The sequence below is a fragment of the Schistocerca serialis genome, chromosome 9 (genome assembly GCF_023864345.2).
Source record: "Schistocerca serialis cubense isolate TAMUIC-IGC-003099 chromosome 9, iqSchSeri2.2, whole genome shotgun sequence".
NCBI classification, from domain to species: Eukaryota; Metazoa; Arthropoda; class Insecta; order Orthoptera; family Acrididae; genus Schistocerca; species Schistocerca serialis.
The window spans coordinates 276,377,606-276,392,156 of NC_064646.1; the positions used below are offsets into that span (position 1 = coordinate 276,377,606).

Consider the following 14,551-nt stretch of genomic DNA (forward strand, 5'->3'; position numbering starts at 1 on the left):
AGATGTTGGCAAGTCTAACTAAACTCATTTCCACAACTTTACCTTAGCATGTCCATTTGCTGAATCCTTCAGTTTCAGCTTGACGCGGTAGTGGAGTGTGGTCATTGGTACACCGTGATGGCGGGCACAAGCCCGGATTGATGCGAACTTTCCTTTGCGGAAGTCTTCTACAGCCTGGTCGAGTGCGTGGGGGGCATACTGCTTGTGTGGTGGCCTCACAGCTGCCATACCCCCCCAGTGCAGGAAGTGGGCGTATGCAGATGCTGGCGACGGTGGCAGAGCATACTGCAGCACTGCCCACAGAGCGACTGCGTTAGTGGGCACCCGCACCGGCTCACGGGGCCATTTCTTCCAGTACATACAGTGCATGCAACCAAAAGGCACTAACACACAAAGCTAGGTGGTCAACTGTGAAGTGGTATAGCAGGACTGCATGCATATACAATAATTTGTAAGCAACAGAAACTGAGATGTGGCATGAAATAAAGATGATTTGCTTTCTACAGAAAAGAAGAAAGATAAAAATTTTGACTACCACTAATACATGTCAAGCACAACAAGTATCTACTGATGTTACTCTACTGGTTTTAGTTGACACAGCGGAACAATCTGATTAAATTCTGCCATGGCCTGTGTAGTTAGGTGCCACTTCCATTTTTGTCCTTCAGTCTCTCATTTGAATGATAAGTTGCACTGCAACATGTCAGAGCAATTGCACAAAAGAGCAAATTTCAACTGTATGATTCATCCTCTGGTTAAGTAACTAGATAAACCCCATCCGCATAAGTACACACAGTGAGAAACTGGGAAAGGAACTATCACCGTAAGCATGCCATCAGGCTTGCAAACCAAATGCTGAGTGTCATGTTAGCTGGAATTTTTATCTTCAACTATAACTGTTTTAATGACAGTGGTCTTTTTTTAGTTAACACTCAGATATGTAGAGAAAGCATTTGTTTATTTTTAACCTTAGGCAGTATCAACAATATACTTTATGTTTTAAAAAATATTTATTGTTTCTAATGAGTAGTTCTGCAAGATTCCATGATTGTTTTAACTTTTAACTTAACCCAAGTGACTCTTAGTAGTAGATGTGGCTTTCCACAAGGTACATCATATTGAATATTTTCTGGTTCGACACCCTGCCTACACACAAGTTTCTCTTTAAAATGTATGCTGTGAATAAAAGTCACGTATAATGAAACTGGCATTTTTTTACATTTTTTGTGGTGGTTACAAAGTAACTAATGCGCATAATTGGAAATGAGCTGGTATTACTAAGAGTGAATTAAAAGATATTTTCATGTTCTGGAGCCTTCTTGCACATCAATAACTCAAAAAAGTATACTCTTAATGAAGGTTAACAACAATTAACAAGTATTTACTTTTTGTGTACAGTACCCGCCTCACGCCACCAGGCAGTACTTATTATTGAAAACATATTGGTATTGCTAGGATTCCCACCTCCCTGAAATATCCCCCGTGTGACTCCCAATAGCTCCTATGTACATTTCGATAAATGAAGGTTTTTATGTTTGTTGAGGCTTTACTGTGACGGCTTAGCATGTGAGAAACAAACTAGTTCTGGCTAAATACTGAAGGAACCCAGCAGAGATGGAACAGAGATACGTGTCAGGTTTCAATAACACTTAAAATGAAGACACTATAGTTTTTCGTTGGTTGAATCAGTTTAAAAATACACCAGAGCAGTTTCAATAATTCCAATTTACAAAGTAAGAAATTCTTACTGAAACTACTGCCTCGTCAAACTTCCCTGACCAAGCAAAGGGAGCATGTTAACAAACATAACTGAACTTCAATCACTCAGACTCATTAATAATCAGTTGGTTGACTGCACCATTGATGCATAAGTGCCATATGCATAAATCATGAGTGCTTACTGTTAAATGTTACCACAAATTTAAAGCAGTTATCAGAAAGGCTACAAAATATAGCATAACTGAATAGTACATAGCATATTAAAAAAATAAAAGGACCATCTTAGAATACAGCACTGGGAGCCTAACAAGATCAATAGATGAAAACTGCATGAGATTTTAAGTGAGAAGAAAGCAAAGTCTCTTAGGGAGGGCTTGATGATCTACAAGGAGCATTTGACTGCACAACAGACAAAATTAATGATTAAATTTGGACCACCCATGAATCACAACTGAACATTTTTCCTTCAGACAATTCACAGAACACTTTCATAACAGTAAATAAGCATTTACTGAAATCTGTGATGCACAAAATTTAAAAAAAAAAAAAATCATGAAGCCATTTTGGCTAATGGATCTCGCACTTTGTTTACAACATCAACCACAGCGTATCTGTTGCAGGAAAGAACTGAGACTGCTAAGATTGGGAATTTCCACTGAGGCTTTCAGAGAAATAATCAAAATCAAGAAGCCTTCCTAGCAATAACGGCAGTAACAATTCATTCTGAACAAGACAATCCAGTGGTTAAGAGAAGGAAGGAGCAAGGAGGAAATTTTTGACTAACTATTCTGATAGGTTTTTCACAAATTCCTTAAATCATCATATGAATGCCCAGACAGATCTCAGTGTTACAGGTGAAATTAATCTGAACATTTTCCGAGATGGTTAGTTCATCTTTATTCACTAGGTAAGGAAATACTACATACAACACATGAAACTTATGAAGAACCAAGGGGAAAAAATAGCAAAAGTAGTGCTTGAAGACTTTTTTCTGATTATTTCTGTCATTTGTGCACATATTGAAAAATTAAGAAGAGAAATAATATGACTACACTGCTTTTCACAGAGAGCTGTAATAATTTCATTTCTCATGTTAACCAAGCAGTTGAGTTTCATCAAAACGGCGTTACCATTCTGTGTATCTCACATCATTTTTGCCAAAAAGATGATAGTGAAATCCATTGAAATGTGATATTCTGATGAACTTCTCAAATGGAAAACCAAGAAATTTAAATTAGTAACAGAAATAATAACTAAAAAACAAGAAATGAGACAGTGAATGCTAATACAATGACTTTGGGAGTTACAACTACTAGATACTTAAAACATTGTGTTAGGTGATCACCTCGCTCATCAAGCACTGCTGGTAATCACATATACAAAATGAAATTATCTTTATTGGTTCTCGTTTGCTCCAATGTTTTTATTTTCATTCTCAGTTCTTCTCCCCACATCCATCCCCCCCTACACCCCCACCATCAATCAATCTTTCAACGTCAAATCATTGTAAATGAAAGAAATCTTTTATCACCTAGTATTTGCTTTAAGCTTTCTAAAATATCTGAAGAGCACCACTACCATATTATACCATAACCAACAGCAACAATGTTATAGCTATAAAAAAAGAAGTTCCAACTGAAGATTTCTGCTAGCATCAACTTACTCATTTCATAGGTAGATCAATAATGAGCATGTTATAATGATAGAGAAATGGACAGTCAGTCAATGAGGTGATTTTTTGGCATATCCAGCAAAGATACACAAAATTTAATAACAAGCCATGGTGTAGAATTTTTGAAGTAAAAATTAAAAATGTACAAATAATATGTGCTTTATAGAGTCACTGGGACAGATACTGGTCAAATAATATTAATATTATTAAATGTTTATCCCCAGTAACAATTCATCAGATATGTAATATTGAACAATCTGCATTCTAGCCAAACCAGAGATTCAGTTCCCCCAAAAATTAAAAGGCATTATGAAATTTCATTTCTTTACCTTCGAGGGCAAGGAAAAAAAGATAAGCCTCAATTCTAACAGCTTTAGATTACAATTGCTTGGTCACTGTGTAGTAATCTCATAGGACATTTGATTTCATTAAGTAATGTCTGTATCTTTCCACGACGCAAAACTGCATGGATATTATAACAATGGCAGGTGGAGGCAAGCTTACAATCCAGACCTCATATCTGAAAATCCTTTCAGTGAAGCAACTATGGAAGCACGAAACAATATCATTTTCTCTATAAGGGAGAGACAAAGCAATAAGTAGACAAAAACCATAGAAAGCTTGTATCTGAAAAGAGTTGGCCATAAAGCTCAGAGAATCCTGTGACACCTAAGCAATGATCCAACAAAGACCACTGCACATCATAGTATGACTGCCAACCAAATACCACATCAGATACTGCTGAACAGAAAGGCAACCCACAAATCACAGAAACAGAAACTGCAAAGAGATTAGTGACCTCACATCATCATTCAGCATGGAAGAATTTGAGAAGGCTGTGATATACAAGCTTGGATGATATACAAACAAAGCAAATTAAATACTTTGGCTTAACAACAAAGAAACGGTAAATACTTTGGCTTAACAACAAAGAAACGGATTCTTCAACTTTTCAACAACTGTGTGAGCAGAAGCCATAGCCAAAAGATATGGTGGAGGAGCTGAGTGATTGCTTTGCTGACACCTGGTAAAGAAGGAAATAATCCAAAGAATTTTAAACCAGTCACACTACTATTGCTAGAAAGATTGATTTTAAATCACCTCTCACCTGTAATTCTCACCCCTTACTTATACCTCAGCAACCTGAATTCCAACCCAGCGAAAGCTGTACCGGACAGCTGCTAAATGTCACCCAGTTTATATAAGACAGGTCTGAAGCTCTTAAAGATGACAGTAGTAGTATTAGTTGACATATCAGCAGTGTATGACACTTTCATTCACCAGTTACTACTAACCATGATCTAAAACCTAACTGAGGATTTCAGACTAACTAGGCTTGCTGCTCTTTTGCGGAAGTGCAGGTTCTCTGTTGACTTCCAAGAACCAGTGTAGCCAATGGAGACTACAGAAAAATAACCTCGCGCAGGGAAGTGTGCTGGCACCAATACTGTTCAACATATACATGAATAACCATCATATAGCATCCAATAGCTGAAGTTTCTTTGCCTGCCGATGACCTTGTTCTAGCCACTCAGAGCACAGATTTTGAATCAGTTGAGAACACCCTCATGAGTGCTCTTAACTACAGCACAGAGCAAATTAAACCAAATCTCACAAAGATGTGTGTGGTTTTCATCTGAGGAACAAAGATGCTCGTCGCAAATTAAAGTTGATATGGTCAGCCACCTAACTCTAACAGTATGAAACCCCAAAACATCTAGGAGTGAAATTCGATAGATCTGTTACTTTCAAGGAGGACTGCATGGACTGCAAATCAAAATTTTCCACCAGGAACAATCTTTTATGGAAACAGGCCAGATCATAGATGGGTAGTCAATTTGAAACACTATGAACTGAATAGCACTCACTGCCTCCTGTTCGAAGAGAAATAGCAAGGACAAAAAGGAAGTTGGGCAGATGAGACATTCTCTGTATGCGCACAAATCACACCCGCAATGACTGAAGTCAAGTAGGAGTCCTAAGAACATCAACAACACTTAGAACCACTGCTGAAAAAGCTGGGTTTAAACCACGTAGGGCTATGACCTACCTCCTCCCTGGCTGGAAAACAGTTTCAGAAACTCTACTTCCTGGCTATGATGAGAAATGGACGATTTGAAAGTCCCTGAACAGAAAGATCTGGAATTGGCAGATAAAAGGTTAATTTGGCAATATGATCAACATGATTAGCATGACTGTGGAGAAGACCAGACTGTTCGTCATATGCTTCAATGGCGACAGTGTCCAGCCTCCTGCACAGAAGATGAACTTAATCAAGAGACAGAAAATGCGTTGTGGCCAAGTTTTGGGTGAAAGTAATATAGTCATACAGAATACAATATTATGTTTCTGTTGCAAGAATACATCAATTTTAGTATCATTCCTTGCTGGTCATTTGTTATTTTACATTTAAATAACTGCCTATATCAACACTTACGTATTGCACAGCTGTTTAGTGCTGTTCAAGAAGAAAAAGTTGCACCTATAAGACAAAAACAACTTGAATTTTGTAGAGAAGACAATCCTGCAACATCCTTATAATTCAGCGAACAGATTAACAATGTGAAACATGTAAAAAAATGCCACCCTCTAAAGAATAAAATAAAACACCCATAAAAAATGGATATGGCTCAAATGTAAACTTGCAATAATAAGAGAATAATGGCTGATTTCTACAAATATATATTACATTATTAAACACGAAAATTTAAAAACAGAACACTAACAAGGAGAGGTCCCCAGCAGTGGAATCGACTTTCTAAAGCGATCTATACAGTGATGTAGGTTAAGTTAATGGGTATCACACTATGCATCTATCGACCACGGTGGCCCTAGTTTGCGTGTAGTCGATGGAGGGCAATTTGAATTTTGCATGATGCTCAACAGCTTGAAAAAAAAAAGTAGTTCTGTATGCACTTGTTGTCTAGGAGTAATGGATAAAGTAAGGACTTCACATGCAGAAGTTGTGGGTCTTCAGGTGTTTTAAATATTTTTATTTTTAAATCTTTATCAGAATGGCTTTGATCATTATTTGTAGTCAACTAATTGGTTTACATGTAACTTTTTATTTCTATTCCTTTGTCACTTCATTTCAAACACTGCATCAACTTTTTCATTTGCTCTCACTGTTCTACCTATCATCTTTTGCCACTTAGACATGAGATCTTAATTAATTTTATGCAATAATTTCGATTTCATTTCTTCCGTTTCATCATTAATGCATTCACTGTTTCTATTCCTCATTTTGATTGAATTTTGGTTTACTTATAATCCCCTTCTTTCGTTTAAATCTTCATATGCATTATTTTGTCTATAGCGCAATATGAATTTTTATTTTAAGTGTTTGTAAGTGGATAAAATAAAAAAATGCACATACCGTAACGAAAAAAACATTTTTCACACCACAGCAGAATCAATATAAATAGATTGTCATTAACAATGTAGGAACAGACACACACATGACATGTTAAATTGCATACAGGCACCGTTAAAAGACAGTTACACATTAAGCTTTTGACCAAAGACTTAAGCAGAAAAAGAAGAAACACACACCATTCATTCACACAAGCAAACACATCTCACACATATATGACCACCAACTCCAGCAGCTCGGAACAGAATAAATTCTGAGACAAGCTGCTGGAGGTGTACTTGCTTGTGTGAATGAATCGAGTGTGTTTCTCTTTTTCTGACGAAGGCTGTGGCCAAAAGCTTATGTGTAAATGTGTTTTAATTGTGTGTGTCTGCAACTTAACATATCATCTGTATGGGAAGTAGCAATCTATCTTTTCCTACATTGTCCATTTTCCTACCTGGAGTTTCCACCATTGTTTTATTTTGTCTTTAAATGAAAAACTTGATGTTATAATTACAGTGATATGACAAAGGAATAGAAATTAAAAAGTAACACTTAACCCAATTAAATGAATAAACATAATAATCAAAGTCATCTCCGTAAAAATTAAAACTTTTTTTTAATGCACCTAGCAAAATTTGAATCCACAACCTGCATGCGAAGCCCGTATCCTAGCCATTATGCTATGCACTCACTTGAAACAACATTACTATTTTAAAGCTACTGAGCGACAAGCAAAACTCTGAATTTGTTTCGTCGATAACTTGCAAATGAGAGCCCACCAGGGTGAATGGCTGTATTTCCTGGTAAGATTATCTTCAACAGTACTAGAAATAATGGAAGAAGTAAATTTAACAATTCACTGTACAGCTGGGTGGTCAGCGGGTGTACAAACAAGACTGACATCACCCGAAACTTTTAACATCGAAAATGTTTATTAGATACCGATCAAACCCTTTAGTACCTTAACTACTTGAGACGCTGTTAACTTTACTCCTTCCATTGTTTGTACTCTACACAGGACTTTCTATTCTCAAATCAATAGCACTAAATTAAAGAGTTCTTTTATTATTCTGCAGCACTCTTTAGTCTGACAATCTATTTATGAAGTCAATGGCACATCATTCTTCTCTTCGAAATTTGTTTCCTTAAAATTGTTAATACATTCCAGATAACAAATGAGTTCTGGAGCAGAAATAAAATTAGTCCCTTAATACTGACTTATCCAGCATACCTTAAAATACTAGCCTTCTCACTTTTTTTGGTCATTTATTCTCTTGCAATCTGCATAGAACAAAACTTTACTCAATAAACCATAGGATACAAAAGCAGTGCAATGTAGCACTTAGCTTAAAAGCACAATAGGCTGGTTTATTCTTCTCACAATATAGTCAGTAAACCAACAACAAAATCTATTATTTTTCAGACTATCTGTTGTGAAGAGTGTCAGAAATATCAATGTCCAATTAAATGGCGAGATTAGTATAATAACCCAAAATAGTGCTAATACCAAACGTTCAAATACAATACAGTAACAGTATTTTTGAAAAAGAGTTTAATGCACATTACTGAATTTTTGGTTCTATACCTAAACATTACACCAACATGAGAAATGGTAGTTCTAAATTCTTTTCTATTTAGTCCACTTATATTGCTATACTTTTTGCAAAATACAGTATGAGAGTATGAAATGGCCACATGGGTAGGAGGGAGTGAAGAGATGGATAAGAGTAGATGGGCAGAGAGAAGATGAAAAGGAACTAATTGATAAATAATGAAGTCACCAAGGAACTTGCAGACAAATGATATGCAAGAAATATTTTAAAGGAGGTTCCAGGCACATTATGTTGAAGAAATTCAATCTTTGTCAGTAGCACACTGAAAGTTACGAATTACAGATATGCTGATAATTTATAATTTTACCAGATTTGCCATTACTTGCTTTCATTTAACTAACCAACTATTTTCTCACAGCAATCCATTAACTTTGTTCCAAATGTTTTAAAATTAAAATGTTGAGCTACACAGAAAATGGTGTAAAACAACTGCAGAATAGTCCACTGTGCTTCGGCTAAGTAAGGACGCCAAACTGCAAGGTTGACTGTTTCCACATTTGAAACAGCAGTATGAAAGAGCCAGTTTACCTCCTAATCACGCCACAGTAACAAGCAAATTGTATGCCACTTTCCTGCTTACACCACAGTAATAGTTGCTGATTCATATTTATATAAACTATAGAATGTTGGGATTACAGGTATACTATAGACTGTGATAAAGTTTACTGTGAACTTCATGAACTGGTACCACGCGAAATCATGCACTACCTAATATGTTCTAAAACACCATGCATAAAAACAGCATTCTTTTGGGGCTCATACATTGGGTTCTAATGGTGACAGAATGGTAAGGTCAAGTGTTTTGGATAGCCCTTGGGCTAGGGACCATTTGGATAGCCAGCACAGGAGTCATCTCAAGTGTCAATATCTTACAGTACAGGGACAAAGTATGAATATTACACACTTTCTTCTGTTTAGGCAAATCGCGCAAATCAATTGGTTCTTGGTGGACCTTAAGCGGATTATGGAGGCATCATTAGTTCAGGGGCGGTTCTTCAGAAAACCCCAACCGCAAAAAGGGATCTTTTGACCATTTTTTCATACCAAAACCTGCCACTAATTCCTGGACGGCCACACATGGAAAATGGTTTGAGGGTCAAAGTTACTCTACTTGTACACGTAAAATACGCACGTAAAAGTACAGTGTGAGGCAGAAACATGGTTCATAAAGTGACATGGTGTGGAGAAATGTACTGTTAAGTGTTTCCATTATCATCGGAAGGGTTCTGGTAGCCCCATGTTGCAGTACTGAAGCACATGCAATTTTTTTGTGCATGTTAAGTCAGGTCTGATGTGTAAATTTAGATTTGCATTATCTGAATTGCACATAAGTAAATATCAAAATTTTATTGACCCACAAAGTTCTTTTGATATGAGTGACATGTCCTGCTGTGGCTGGGAAAAGAAGGGAACCAATGAAAAAGGCTCCTACTGGTGCACAAAAAAGGCAAATATGCTCTTGTTTTAAAATATTGACTGAAAAGTGGGGTACTGTAACAGCCGCACTTCTCCCAGGTGTGAATGGGCAAGATCCAGTGATAATGAGACACAAAAGACAATGACAACGAGGAGAGAAGGCAGCATTGAGGGGGAATGAACGACGCATTAGCAGTAAGAGAGAGAACAAGAGGGAGACTGTGACAGTGAGAGAAGACTGTAGTAAGACAGATTGAAGGAAACCGTGAGAGAGAGAGCCACAGAGATAATGACGATGAGTTGGGGTGAGTGAGTGAGAATGCACAAGTGGAAATGGACAGGTATGAGTGACTTAACTGCAATTAACTAGTAGGTTTGAGTGATTTACAGCTAGGAGAGCTTGTGGGAGTGAGAGATGAGTTACACGTTACATATTTGCCTTTATTGTGCTTCTCCAATAAGAGCATTTTTCTGCTGGAGTATTTTACTGGAACATTATTTTTAAGGCCACTTAAGACAGTAGTGCATTACTTCATGCAGAAGAGGACGCTATGTTTCTGATTTCTGCACTAGGAAAATATCCTGAGAACAGCAACAGGTTTCTCTTGATAAAATCCAACAAAAAGTTAACCACCAAAGTACAAAGTCACATTAACAGACCTACAAAAGTAACTACAAAATTTTTACTGTATGTCAAATAAGTCTACAAACTGAACACATCTGCTTAACTGCTTGCATACCAAAAACATGTCCCAAGAAGAACATACTAAAATAAAGGCTGTAATTGTGAATGGTGTGTCTGTGGTTTCTCTTATTGAGAAAAACTGTAATATAATTTCTTTAATTAAGTGTTTCATGAATATGAAGATGATATGTACCAATAACTGTCTGTAGAATTGGAAAAACACCATAATCCGTATGCAAAAACAAGTATCTAATATCACTTTTTTCTGTTAAATTATACATAGAATATACAGCACTGTTTGCCCTAGTTCTAGCTACTATTCTGCAAATCACTCAAGATGTTGAACATATTTTATGCCTGAATTATCACCTTAATTTAATGCTAAGTAGTTGTTAAATGTATATCTTTGAGGATTTTGAATGCATACGTGGTCTGGGGAATCCAGCCCATTCTCTTTATTCACTGGATCCATACTGTTACAGACAGAAGTGGAAAGATCTTTGTTTCTTGAGTTTCAAAATACTTGATAAATTGCCACAAACACTTAATCAACAGGCACACATTCACAGAGTATCTGAACAGTTGTTCAAGTGCATCTATGCAATTTTGTCAGCTAGAATGCAACAGGACATGCTACATGGAGTTTGTACCTCAAGTGCTAGAAGACTCTTTCTGTTCACAATATGTGCACAAATGCTTTAGTAAACAATGCAGTAAGATATGCAGCAAATGGGCCCATCAGTTTTAGGGAAGTGGTTCTACATAAAAAATCATGATAAAATTAAGAAAAAAAATTACAGGTAATTACTGTGTTACACAAATTTGCAGGCAATTCTCAACATGAGCACAAATAGTGCAGTGTGCATTGATAAAACAATATCTTTCCTTTACCATCCTTGTAGTATGTTGTACAACAAAACACATCTCCTCTTGTCCTCACGACAGTTGGGTCCTTTCCAAAATGTGTTCCAAATGAACTACCCCTTCTTCCATCTCACACCCCATTACTCCCTGAAGAAAAACTAACAGTTAGGAATATTTCCTTTTACATTCAAATGTGTGCATCAGCAGTACTGGAATTTCACATCCTAAAATCAAGTACTGCCCAGTCAAACAGTCCCTCTGTAATTTTATAGTTTTTCGAGGATTGTTGTTATATTAATGACAAAGGGGAACTACAGAAGCATACTAATAGAATTTCTTAACACAGGATCCAAGAGTGGAACAATAAAGACATACAAATAATGGTATAGTAAAAGCATCTTCAGCCATGACTAGTAAAACAACCATTTGGATATATAAGTTGATCGATACGGTCTACACTTCTGGCGCAAATGAGCAACAAACGAAATAAATAAGCTGTTTTTTATTCCACCTGATAAAAGCACTTGTAAAATAAATTTGTGAACTCCAGTTTGAAGTCCTAGTATATTTTGTTTACTCACCTGATATTAATCTTTTGGAACTGCTTTAACTTTCCAACAATAGAAACAATTTCAATCTCTGGTTTACACAAATAATATAACAGGCTGTACGTAACCAGCGAGTGAAGATGGATGTTCTAATTGTTTGATATGGGTTATGAATCAATAGACAAAGTAAAAACTGAAGGTCGTGCACCTGCCTGAAATATGACAGTGACCACGAAAAAAATGTACAAATTGTGGGGGTTTGTATGCATTGTTCGATCAATAGACTGCTGAGTTTTGTTCCGTACTTTCAAGAACTTTATGTTCACTTCTACAGTAAGGGAGTCTACAGCAATACGAAGTTCAACCACTTCCCACCTATTTCGTGAATCAAACATGTAAAATATTGCTATAGATATGAATAATTTGTGGTTTAATCACTGCTAACACTACCGATAAGTATAGTTTCAGTGCATGGTTTGTTCTTATGCTTGTAAGTCAAATTTTAACTGCACTGTTGTATTTACCATTATTTTTTGTCACTCTTGTGGGAAGTGATAATTCTTATGAAAATTTACATTACTTTCATCGGACCATGTTAAACAAGCTATCTTTGTTGAAAGAAGCTTCACAACCATATCAGAGTTTTCACAGTATGGATAATTAACTGAAAAAACATTTTAAGAATATCTTAAAAATTTATTTACAGTTGCGTTATAGTCTGCAACAATATAGTAACAATATGTACATAAAACAGTTACTCCTTACACATAAAGAAAGAAGACAATACATTACATATGAAATGAAAAATAACTGATAAAATTTGGAACAGTTATGTACAAAAGTTCAACTTTTCACTCATATGTCTAACATTTTCAATCTGACATCTCTACTTAGGTACAAAATATATAAAATATTAAAATTTACTGTCCACAATATATCACATCAGTATCTTCTTTATAAGTTAAACTGTCAGTCTTTCAGCTCATTTGTTAACTACCATAACAAATAATATAAAACAATGACTGTTCAGTTATTCTGCACAAAACGACTTCCTCATTCTAAAACAATTTAAGTACATAAAAGAATGAAAACTAAAACATCATTCGTGAAATTATATATACATTCAGTTCTATAAATTTTCTTCCAAAAGCACTTTTTAATAGACGTACTTGACAATTATTTCTTCCCCATCACAAATTTAGCACACCTTTATTACAGTGGCATGAACAGAGATAACCATGAAACAGCTTTCGAGATTCAAAATATAGTAAAAAAAAAAAAAAAAAAATATTTAAGACACACGAAAAATATAAATTTTGAAAAAATAATAGTGGAAGGGAGATACACATTACTACAAAACAATTGACAGCATTTATATTTTTCATAACTTCACATCACCACCATTCTCTTATATCCTGAACAATTTCCTTCCAGAGTTACCTCCTCAGCTCTCAGAGAAAATTCAATGACTCTTAAAGCTTGAGTTACTGTCTTTATTTCAGTTAGTAAAATCACCATATTACTCTGGTAGATTCTTCAAAGAAGCTTAGCTTTTTTTCTGAAATCAGTTGCCTAGTACAGGTACAGTCTCCCTGGAAGTTCAGTATTTCCTTAATATGAAAAGTTGGTTCTGAATTCCAATATTTAAAAACTACAGATATTTTTATAAGAAACCATGGAGAGAATTTAAATAGGACAGAATTTAATTCGACATTGGGGTATTATTTATGAGTCTTGACATTCTGAACAGGTTATTCTCATTTTCTTCCATTTTCCAGCCTTGTTTCAGTATTCCCTTATCTTCCTTTCCTTTCTTCAAAATTTTAAAGGAATAATATCTGCTCCCCATTGATAATGAGTAAGTGTAACATTTTTTTACCACTACTGTCATTTTATCTTGTCTGAGAACAGTCCTTTCAGTTTTATAACTGCATATGGTTTTACCAATTCACGATCATCTGCTCTCATATATTCCCTTCAGTGTAACCACAAACAATGTATAGCATGATAAGACAATTACTTGCATAACACAATGGTTTTATTAAAGTGAAACAGAATTTTAGTTAAATAAGATTATGGGAAAGAAACACACAAATTTTAATATTTATAAAAATAAAGTGGGAATATATAATTTACAAGATATTTGAACAACTGGAGAAGTAGCAATCACATGCAGCAGGAAATATTGTACGTAGTGGTATAACACTACTGAAGCAGGAATTTCTCTTGATTACACAAAGTCACTTTCGGATGACAGGTCACTAAGACTTAGGCGCAATATCATTTCTCCACCATTTGTAAATGCGCCTTTGTATGTAATACTCATGTGCAAAGAGAAAAGGTGGGGGGGGGGAGGGGGGGGGGGGGGGAAGTTTGAAGGAGAGAAAAAGAGTAACTGACTACTTCATCTGAATTAAAAACCTTTTTTAAAAAAGAAGTTCAATTGTATCACCTTCACTGACCACGAAAATACTAATAAGAGTAACTATTTTCAGGCAACATTTAGCACCTCGATTGTTGTTCTAGATTGTCCCTCCAATTCTTGTGCACATTCTCAAGTGTATAATTTTTGTATACATTATTTCACTGAATATCCACATGTTATATTTATCTACTGTATCCATGAAACTGCTCATATCTGTATTTCATGTCAGTTACTTTACATCTAAGTAAAAA

General features: G+C 35.6%; 1 protein-coding gene across 4 annotated transcripts in view; it reads right to left on the reverse strand.

Moving 5' to 3' along the window:
- The window catches only part of LOC126419798 (protein bric-a-brac 1-like), a 194,345-nt gene that overhangs the window by 58,159 nt on the left and 121,635 nt on the right, over nucleotides 1–14,551 (reverse strand). The window contains exon 6 of one of the 4 annotated variants that reach the window (XM_050086985.1): nucleotides 43–293. The exons of the other annotated variants lie outside the window; for them this stretch is intronic. Coding sequence (XP_049942942.1) covers nucleotides 43–293 — 251 coding nt within the window. The remainder of the gene's footprint in view (nucleotides 1–42; nucleotides 294–14,551) is intronic. 4 annotated transcript variants of the gene reach the window in all.